General features: G+C 37.1%; 1 protein-coding gene across 1 annotated transcript; it reads left to right on the top strand.

The window, feature by feature from the left end:
- The first annotated feature begins 4,833 nt into the window (after window positions 1-4,833).
- Window positions 4,834-6,881, top strand: LOC127084998 (T-complex protein 1 subunit delta). Its single transcript, XM_051025558.1, has one exon. The coding sequence runs from the start codon at window positions 5,014-5,016 to the stop codon at window positions 6,613-6,615; it is 1,602 nt and encodes a 533-aa protein (XP_050881515.1). The 5' UTR covers window positions 4,834-5,013; the 3' UTR covers window positions 6,616-6,881.
- Window positions 6,882-11,454: the final 4,573 nt, after the last annotated feature.

The following is an 11,454-nucleotide window of genomic DNA, read 5'->3' as shown; positions in this document are numbered from 1 at the left end:
TTCAACGTTAGTTGCAATGCAACTGTGAGGTGGGTCTATTGAAGCTATCTCCCAAGAGTCGTTTTTCTTTTTGTAATATGCAGCCAACCGAAACTTACAAAGGATGTTACGACATTCAGTGACATACCTTCTCGAATCAGTGTGTTTCGCTGTAAAATCAGAAAAGTTGTTCATGTGGAATTTTTTGATAGCTCGCACACATTCTTCTTTGGTGCGGAACATGTCTCCAACCTTTAACTCGCTTTCTGATCGTGGATATGGGTTATAGAAAACACTATTGGATGCTTCATCGTCATGCAGATGCATGTTTGTCATATGTTGAGGCGGATTGTAGACATGACTAGGAGGTATTGGCGGTGGTTGATCATCATCTTCAATGTCGTTGTTCAACATATGATCGACTTGTATCTCGGTCTCCTCTTCTTCTTCATCAACATCGTTCACTTCTGCTTCTGCTTCTGGGTTGACGTCATCTGAGCATTGTGGATCAAATTCATCAGATTCATCCTGACTGGTTATTTGAGACTGCTGAGATGGTATACATGGTTGAAGAATAATATACAACTCAATACAATTTCAGCCTGAACGTTCATGACTAACAAACATGTATTCAACATCTTCATCATCCCGTATCTTAAGCGGGAAAAACTTGCATTGACTGTTCAAAAAATATTGGATTTTGATACGTGATCTTTGACACAATACCCGATCATATACAAGATTGTATTCTTTTTTTTTTAAATGTAAGAAGGTTGCATTTCTCTTGATCGTAAGTCTAATGGTATCGATGTTTCGAAAACAAAATCCATATAACTCAGACTCGTATGTTTCACCATTGCAGTGAACATTGATACTATATTTCGATGAAGATGACATTCTGCAGATGAAAATTATTTTCTTGCTGCAGATGAATGTGGCTTGAGTGTTGGATGTTGATAGTAAGACACTTAAATAGGTGAGTGATTTGTCTCACATGCAAGCTAGTTCGAAGTGATGTATCACACATGTAAGCTAGTCTGAAATGATGTGTCAAACATGCAAGCTAGTCCGAAATGATGTGTCAAATATGCAAGCCAGTCAGAAGTGACATGTCCATCATGCAAGAGAGAGGAAAGCCACGTGTCACCTATGCAAGCACACACTCCAAATGTATTGACGCCTCCTTACAATCCTTACACATGGGCGCCAATCCATTTAGCGATACCATGTCTTGCATGCATGAAGACCTCGAAACCAAGGATTCAGACTTAGGTGTGTCATGCATGTACCTATGGAGGCGCCAATTTGAATGGCGATACCATGTACAAAATGCACATGGGCGCCAATTTTCCATGCTCCAATTCATTTGCCTATAAATTCATCCACACCATCAACATTTCTTCCACACCATCACTCACTACTTCTTCTACAATATCAAAATTTTCATCTGCAACAACTTCTTGTAGTTTCATCTGCACCAACCGCTTTCATCCCCAACAAGATGTCTATCCTCACAATGGGCGAATCGCACAGAGGAACAGTTGCAAACATAACAACTTATGTAAGCGTTTTATTGTTTTGTTATTTGTTTTAATAGAGTACCTTTTAATAACATATCAACTTAGTAAAGTTTTTTGTTCTTTCTTTTATAGGATGTTTCAAGGTTCCGTACTCGGGTCCACGAATATGTCCACATGGACCCGATGATTCAACCTTATGTTGAACTCGCCGGTTTTGGACATATAAGCAAAATTATGTCTTAGTCTGTGGATAATAAATTCATTCTTTCTTTATGCGAAAGATGGCGTTCTGAGACATACACATTCTAGTTCCCAACTGGTGAGTGTACCGTGACGTTAGAAGACGTCTACATGCTTTTGGGACTGCCCATTGAAGGTAAGGCTGTAAATGGTAAAACCAACTATGCAAATTCAATTTGCATGGACCTCTTGGAGACTGATTTGTTAGATGATAACTCAAGAGGTCAAGATATACTCCTTTCACGCCTTAAGTCATATTATAACAGTTTACACTTAGATGAACATTCTATCGAAGATGCTCGAATAATAAAAACTAGGTGTTACATTATACTTTTAATTGGTTCTTTTTTATTTCCTGAAGGTAGTGGTTCTAGTATGCATATTATGTATTTACCTTTACTAAGACATGTAGATAGAATAGGAAGTTACAATTGGGGATCCGCTTGTCTGGCCTATCTTTATAGCTTTTTGTGCAAAAACTCACACGAAGACACATCTATCTTTTCTATATGTGTTGTTTAGCTCCAAGCATGGGATTGGTCAAGACTACCGTCCCTAGCACCCGTCAACAATAACCCTTTCACATTCCCGTATGCACAAAAGTAAGTTGTTTAAATTACTATATATTTACTTACTTCTTTAACGATTATTATCTCTAACTAATATTTTTACCTTTTTGGTGCAGATGGTCGGCACATGGTATGAGTTATAACAGATGTCCTAGACACTATATTACCCAGTATCGCAATCTGTTGGATCACCTTCGACCGACAGACGTAAGGATAATAACCTCATTATTTCGTTATAATTTGTTAACTTCTTCTACCAAGTTTATAATCAAAATTACTTTCACATTTCAGTTCATTTGGCGTCCATACCTAAATTTGGATCATGACCTTGAGGTCAACGCTGAAGACGCAATCATATGGACTGCATGCACACCGATAATAAGATTCACAACTGTGGAGATGCACAACAGTGATCGTGTGAAGTTGTAGTTCGATATGCACCAAAACATCCCAGATCCCCCAGCAAGCCTAGGAGAATGGCATATGCACAAAGTTAACGACCAATGGAACTTCAATCCATGGCAAATCTTCGCAAGATTTGATATCGCAAATGGAAGCACCATCATGACCATGTCTTCACTGACGTAGTGATGCCAAATGAAGAAAAGCCAAGTCGTACTTATATGACTTGGTACAGATCGGTTGGTTTTCAGTTCATCACCGAGGATATGTACTTGTACGACCCACACCAACAAACTTACACACCAAACACCTCAACATCTAACCCCTAACAACATTGTCAGACCAGATACACACAACCCCCTGTCCGTCAAACTTTCCGTTCCACAAACACACAAACATACAACTCAAACATTCCATACACCCAACCCCAATACCAAGAGCATACGCCATACCACCACCAACAAATTGATCATCAACCAGAGACCCAACATCGCTTCGCACCCATCACATCATCCTACCAAAGCCGCCTTAGCCAAAACACCCAATAATCATTCAACACCAACCGCCCCTCCTCCAACCATAGCCAAGAAGCCCAAACCTCACAAAACCAAAACCTCCAACAACCCTATCTCTACCAAACACCCCAACAATATTTCTAACCTTTCCTCGACGCATCATCCACACCCATGTCTCCCTTCAACCGTTCCGGTCGCCCACCAATGAGTCAAACACAACCCAACTACTCTAGCATGGGTCATGAACTCAGCTATGGCGGTACACCTTCGATGCATACTGAAGACTATGCCGATTTATCTGACTATCTCAACAGGTCATCTCCTGTAGTTGGTAGTGATGCTCTTGGCTCGTCAGATGCTTAAACACCAGTGGTGAATCATCAATGCGGGTTAGGGCAACGGGTTAGGGTAGCTAGGGGATGTGGGACCGGAGGTCGGTTAGATGATCCTGGTCATCACCATTAGGTTTTTTTGTGTAAACAGGAATTTTTATTAATATCAATTGGTCCTATTTCGAAATTTTGTACCACATAGACCGTTTAACAATTTTTTTTTTTGCATTTTACACCGAGGTGCCAATCCAATTGGCGTCTCCTCTCAACTCATGCACATGGGTGCTAATTGGATTGACTGCACCATGTGTCCTAAGCCAATTCAATTGGCGCCTCCATTCTATTTTTAAGAGGAGTCTCCAATTGGATTGACGCCTCCTCCTAAAAGTGGGGTACTTTGGGATTTTTTTTAAATCCAGGGTTATTTTGGGAATTTTCTTGAAAAACTGGGTTATTTTCGTAAAAAATTCACTAGAATAAACCTAACAACCATTTTTACATCAATTTTTCTACTAGATTTAGTTAGCAATCTCAAAATAAATTGCAAAGATATACAAGAAAACTATGATACTAAATTACAAAATTTAGGACAATAATAAAATTATACAACTCTCATTATAATAAGTCTTTCATTTTCTAAAAAAAAATAATGAATAATATTTAAAAATGAGTTTAATTGAAATACACTGACAGTGTAAGATGATTTTACACCGTCGGTTAATCATAAACGTCGGATATTAAAAGAAATTTGACTTTTATTTTAAAAATTTATAAAGTAATACAAACGGATGATGTTGATGAATCGGAGGTGTAAAACCTTTTACGCTGACATTATATAATAATTAATCTCTTTAAAAATAATTATGCAAAAGCGAAAGTGTGAAAAATGACAGTGGTAAATCAAATTGTCGTGTATGAGAAGAGTGGACAAAACTCCTTTACATATAAAAAAAATTGACTAAATATTATTTCTTTTATTTTTATTTTTTTATTTTTTTATTATATTTTTTCAATTATTTTATTTTTATTTCTTATATTATTAAGGAAAATATTTCTTTTAATTATCCACAAATTAATAAAATTATATAATTCTTAAAATTTATATAAAATTATTATAAAAGTGATTAATAAGTTGAAATATAAAACTAAACATAGGTTGATTAAACTCCATTTAAACTCATAAATATTGACTTTTAGTGGTTTCAATTTTAGGAATCCATTTTATATTTCTAAAATTTGATAAATACACATGACAATGGAATGAAGCCCATACCCCTGCACTTTCGCGCATAAACAACACAATACTACCAAATAACACAACACAATTTTAAAATTTACAAACAAGTCCTTCTCACTCCTTAGTTCTTCTTTCACATACTCTCATTTTCGAAACTTAGGGTTTTCGGTTCTCACATTTCTCCCAGTTTAGGGTTTCTCAATCTCTCTCAATCCATCAATGGCGGCAATCGTGGCTCCTCAACCCCAATCTTCGAAGACGGAATCCTACACTGACAACAAGCGCAAGGAAGATGTCCGTCAAGCCAACATCATCGCCGCACGATCGGTTGCCAACGCCGTTCGCACCAGTCTCGGCCCTAAAGGTATGGACAAGATGATTTCCAATTCTTCCAATGAAGTTATCATCACCAACGACGGTGCCACAATTCTCAACAAGATGCAGGTTCTTCAACCCGCTGCGAAAATGCTTGTTGAGCTTTCCAAGTCTCAGGACTCCGCTGCGGGTGACGGAACCACTACCGTCGTTGTCATCGCCGGTGCTCTTCTCGAAAAATGTCTCTTCCTTCTTTCCCACGGCATTCATCCTACTGTAATCTCTGATTCACTTCATAAAGCCTCTGTTAAAGCCATTGATGTTCTTACTGCTATGGCTGTTCCGGTTGAACTCTCTGATCGTGATTCTCTCATTAAATCCGCTAGCACTTCGTTGAACAGCAAGGTTGTTAGTCAATACTCGTCTCTCCTCGCTCCCATCGCGGTTGATTCTGTTCTCTCTGTTGTGGATCCTGCCCACCCGGAAATGGTTGATCTTCGGGATGTTAAGATTGTTAAGAAGCTTGGTGGGACTGTCGATGATACAGAGCGTGTGAAGGGTTTGGTTTTCGATAAGAAGGTTAGTCATGCTGCTGGTGGACCGACTCGTATGGAGAATGCTAAGATTGCTGTGATTCAGTTTCAGATTTCACCTCCTAAGACTGACATTGAGCAGAGTATTGTGGTAAGTGATTACTCTCAAATGGATAGGATTTTGAAAGAAGAGAGGAGTTATATTTTAGGAATGATTAAGAAGATTAAGGCAACTGGTTGTAATGTGTTGTTGATTCAGAAGAGTATTTTGAGAGATGCTGTTACTGATTTGTCTTTGCATTATCTTGCTAAAGCTAAGATTTTGGTGATTAGAGATGTTGAGAGAGATGAGATTGAGTTCATTACCAAGACTCTTAATTGTTTGCCAATTGCTAATATTGAGCATTTTCGTGCTGAGAAGTTGGGTTTTGCTGATCTTGTGGAGGAGGTTTCGCTTGGGGATGGGAAGATTGTGAAGATTTCTGGTATTAAGGATATGGGAAAGACAACAACTGTGCTTGTTCGGGGTTCAAACTTGCTCGTGCTTGATGAAGCTGATAGAAGTCTGCATGATGCTTTGTGTGTTGTTAGGTGTTTGGTTGCCAAGAGGTTTTTGATTGCAGGTGGTGGTGCTCCAGAGATAGAGCTGTCGAGGCAATTGGGTGCCTGGGCTAAGGTGTTGCATGGGATGGAAGGTTACTGCATTCGTGCATTTGCTGAGGCTCTTGAAGTTGTTCCTTATACTCTTGCTGAGAATGCAGGTTTGAACCCGATTGCAATTGTTACCGAGCTGAGGAATCGTCATGCCAAAGGTGAGATCAATACTGGAATCAATGTCAGGAAAGGTCAAATTACAAACATCCTCGAGGAAAATGTGGTGCAGCCACTGCTAGTAAGCACAAGTGCTATCACCTTGGCAACTGAGTGTGTGCGGATGATTTTGAAGATTGATGATATTGTAACTGTGAGGTAGAGTTTATTAGACAGTGACTGAAAATTAGAGAAAAACTACCGAATCATCATAGTATGTCCATTTTAATTTACTTTTAAGTTCGTAGTTATGTTCATTTTCACTGATTTTGGTTAAGCAATTTTGACTTTGGCTGCTGTTTTTCTTTACAAATTTTCGATGTCCTTGTGGATTGTGATGCCTGCTGCAGTCATTTGATTTTGAAGCACTTCTTGTTTATCTTGTATTTGGGAGTTTTTCTATAGTTGATCATTTTTCTGAGCACCTTATTTGACTGTGTTCATATCTATACTTGTATTAAGTATAACTGATTGTGACTTGGAGTTGAATAGGGGATTATATTAAAATAAAACATTTAATATCTTTTTTGGAGTTGTGTGGATTAAGTATAGTCCAGTGATATAGAATATAGAATATTGGCCATTGCGGATATTGGTGGCAGAATTTCCAAAAGCGGTGTGTGGCAGATTTTGTATGATGGGGCCATGACAGCCACCACTAGGGTGGGGATCATGGCGGTGCGTGCAAACAAAAACTGGAAAACATGGATAGACCAAATGGGCTGGAACCCTAGCGTGAAGCCTGATGCTACCACCCTTCACCTGTTTATACCTCTTGCAACTGTTTCTTCTATCCTGTTTTTACATTTTTTTTCTTTTGTTTCTCTTCTATTTTGTCTTGCTTTTTTCTTCTGTTTCTTTTTTAATTTATGTTTTTCATTTTCTGAATTAATTTCCCCCCCCTATCCTTATCTTATTCTTTTGTTTGTTTATTTGCTTTTTCTTTATTTGTTTTTTTTCTTTTATGTATTTGTTTATCTTTTAATTCTGTTTCCATTTTGTGCTCTGTTTTTCTAATCTGCTCTGTCCATCATTTTCCCATATGTTTTGTATATTTGCTTTATTTTATATTATAGATTTATTTTTCTATCTGTTTTGTTGTTCATGTTTATCCATTTTCTATCTCCAATAAACTCTGGTTTTCGGCGTATATTGATAGATTTTTGGTGTTCTATTTGACCTCCATTTGGTGTGGAAAGGGGTTTGATGATAAGGGGGTAGATTTGGTGAGTTGGAGCAAATGATTAGGGAGGGGTACATTTGGTGAGTTGGAACAAATGATTAGGATCAAGAATCATGGTAGGCCTGATATTTTGACTCAATAGACAAGCTGTGATATTTACATGAGCGATTGTGACATTCTTCATACTACACATTGTCTGTGCTTTGAATATATGCTGAGAGCTGGATTGTGAGAATTTGTCCAACCACCCATTTGGTTTGACATGACATTTTCCCAATATTTCATACTCCCTATGACTTGTCTTATGATGAAGTAATCTAATTGATCATTTTATATCAATTAAAAAAAATAAAATAAAATAAAATAATATTTTTACTAAAGTACACCTTCCGATTATTATTATAAGTTTGAGTTTCTTGGTATATTTGTTGGTATATTTGTCTGTCAATGTATCTGGTCCATATATGGACTATAGACTAAAAAAATAAAATAAAAAAGAGATATATGGACTATTATAAGTTTGAGTTTCTTGGTATATTTGTTGGTATATTTGTCTGTCAATGTATCTGGTCCATATATGGACTATAGACTAAAAAAATAAAATAAAAAAGAGATAATAATATTTTTATTCTTTTTATAATTAAGGGGTATAATTGAAAAAAGTACATTGAAAATTGAAATGAATCATTGAAACACTTTTTTATTCCAAATAAGGACGAAAGAAATATTAATTACAGGGTAGAATTGAAAAATGTGCATTTAAAATTTTAATGAGTCATTCAATTTGAGATTTTTTTTTTTAAATTTCGAACGGGTCACTAATTATGTGATGAAGGAGTAATACTTAAAAATACCCCTTTCATTTATTTCATTAAAAATCTCGAGCGAAATATTCGTAGACTAATAAAAAAGTTGATATACATTTTTACCATTTTTTCAAAAAAATTGGTGTGTGGCAAATTTTTTTGGTCTTTTTCAAAAACTTTATAGATTACCTGATTTCTCATAATTTTGAAAAATCCAGTAGTGTTAGTTTATCGATGTTTTTTTTAAAACTCCATTGAATAACAAAATTTTTCCATAACATTGAAAAGTTCAGAAGAGTTGATTTTTAATGGTTGAGATATTGCTGACATTTTTGTAGGGTCGTTATTGCACCTACAATTTTGTGTGGTCCATAATAATTTCAAACTTGTATATATGTATCATATTTGTTAAAAAAAATATCTCAAATGTCTCAATATTAATATCTCACATTTGTGTACTTCAACGACGTGAAATCTTTTGTTGATTTTAGATTCATAGAGGACACCACTCTTGATGTTCTGAAAATCAAACTGGACAATCTCTTGAACCATACCGACAAGAGAAAGGTGGTTAAGATTGAGTACAATTTTCCATCAATCGATAATGAAGAGAAGATTTGGTTCAGTAAAGTTAAGTTGAAGACGAATGAAGACATGTGGACCACATATCACCGATACGAAACAAAGGGTTCGATCGAGATGGATGTGACAATTGTGAGTTCTATTGACAATATTATCTAGATGTTGAAACATTCTAAATCATCTAGTACCGTTTAAGTTTTGTTTATGTTATTTTCTTTTTAAGTTATGTTATGTTTAACAATGCCGATGTTAAGTTATTTTCTTGTTAAGTTATGTCATGTTCAACAATGTCTGTGTTAAGTTATGTTAATCCCACAATAATGTTATATTAAACAATGTCTGTCTAATAAAATGTTATATTAAAATGTTAGCAATATACAAATAATCCATTAGAAGGCCACAGACTTCGCCGGGAAAAAGATGGACAATTACTCGTTACTGAGCAATCATTCATCTAAACTACGGGGAAGCGCAGGAAAAAAGACACGAGAAGCCAATCTAGGATCAAACTAGAGAGGCACGATGAAACAAGACTTGTCCCTATGAGGATATAACTCAATGGGGAATTCCATCCCAATATATGTGTTGTGAGGAAACATAAACAACCATCATCCATGAGGATATAACTCGGTGGGGACTATGGAAGAAAGGATAAACACTTTCTACTTATGGGGCTGACTCTACATGGAGAGATCAAACACAAACATCTGCTTGGGGAAGCATATTACCCACTAGCAAGATATAACAAACAAAGATATATGGCAAAGAATGCAACATGAATATCTGAATGTTTAAAATTATATGCACATATGCGTGGTTTATGTATGATGAATGCTGGCAAACAGACATTTCTAACACAAACAGGTCCAACGAATGATGAACAAATATCCGGTACTACATCTCAAGAGAGAAAGTCAGGCCCAGTGGAAAATATCCAATCTGATGAGGGGCGAGAGATACCAGGAAACAAAGATCTCTGCAGAGGAATGAATATCAGCCATTCCGACCGGGGACAAGATCGCACAGATAAAATCCACGGTAAAAGCAACTCTTCTGGGGAAATTATCAAAAGGGGGTGGATCCCTAAGGAACAACCATCAATCAGAAACTTCCAAAGATCACCAAATATTGCCCTACCAAAGAGATCACATCTGTTGAGGAGGAAGGATCACTACTCTGCTGAAGGAAGGCGGGATGAATATCTTTACCAAACACTCTGCTCGGGAGAAAAAACCCCAAAAGGCTCCGGAGGAAGAGGACACAAGCATGCCAGGACTATGAACAAATGTCTTACCCTGTTGAGAATCATACCATCTTTGGGAGAGCACTGAAGACATCCCAAGTATCTTTTTATCATTGTGAATGTTCACTTTGTTTAAAAACAAGTTATGAAAATTTGTTTATTTAAAACAATGATATTTCTCAATTAAAACATGCAAAACATTTGTTGAATAAAAACAAATAAGAGTGCAAATAATTGGATAAAGGCTCAAATTTATTTGATGGAATGGTAGCCTGCAAATGGCAAGACTCCATAGATCTTTACGAATTTGAAATTGGTGATATATATCGGAAAAGGGCTACATTGAACATAATGACCATTTCTCCACCAACTTTGAATCCGATGTATTTGAAGCTTCAGTTGATGATGACTGAGCGGGAATCTCTGACAGACGACAGTTTCCAGAACAAAGCCTTGTCGGGATGCAGTTACTTGCCAAAAATCCCTAATTTTTGCCTAGATTGCCCCAGGGTGAGGTACTCAATCTAGCGGGATACATATTCATTTTTTATGTCTCTAACTTTTGCCTGGATCGCCCTTTTGGGTTTTTAATCCACCGAGACGCTCATTTTTGCCTAAGTCGCCCTTTCGGGTTTTCAACTTAGCGAGCTATTCTATTTTTATTTTTAGGCGAAGTATTTCTTGACTGCATCTGAATTCACAGGACGAGTGAAATCCTCCCCATCCATAGTTGTAAGTATCAAAGCACCGCCTGAAAAGGCTCTCTTGACAACATATGGACCTTCATAGTTTGGAGTCCACTTGCCCCTGGAATCGGGCGCGAAAGACAAGACTTTCTTGAGCACTAGGTCACCTTCTCGGAACAGACGAGGCTTGACCTTCTTATCAAAGGCTTTCTTCATCCTTTGCTGATATAACTGGCCATGGCACATGGCAGTTAATCTCTTCTCTTCTATCAAGTTCAGCTGGTCATAACGACTCTGAACCCATTCAACATCAGTCAACTTGGCTTCCATCAAGACTCTCATTGATGGGATCTCCACCTCTATTGGGAGTACAACCTCCATGCCGTAAACAAGAGAGAAAGGGGTTGCCCCTATTGAAGTGCGGACAGATGTACGGTATCCATGTAAGGCAAATGGCAGTATCTCATGCCAATCCTTGTACGTAACAACCATCTTTTGGACA

This window comes from Lathyrus oleraceus, chromosome 5 (assembly GCF_024323335.1).
Source record: "Lathyrus oleraceus cultivar Zhongwan6 chromosome 5, CAAS_Psat_ZW6_1.0, whole genome shotgun sequence".
In the NCBI taxonomy this organism is placed as follows: domain Eukaryota; kingdom Viridiplantae; phylum Streptophyta; class Magnoliopsida; order Fabales; family Fabaceae; genus Lathyrus; species Lathyrus oleraceus.
This window is presented reverse-complemented; position numbering and strand designations above follow the sequence as displayed.

What these genes read in the sequence shown, in the direction of transcription:
- LOC127084998 (XM_051025558.1), top strand. Translation starts at nt 5,014, where the DNA reads ATGGCGGCAATCGTGGCTCCTCAACCCCAATCTTCGAAGACGGAATCC.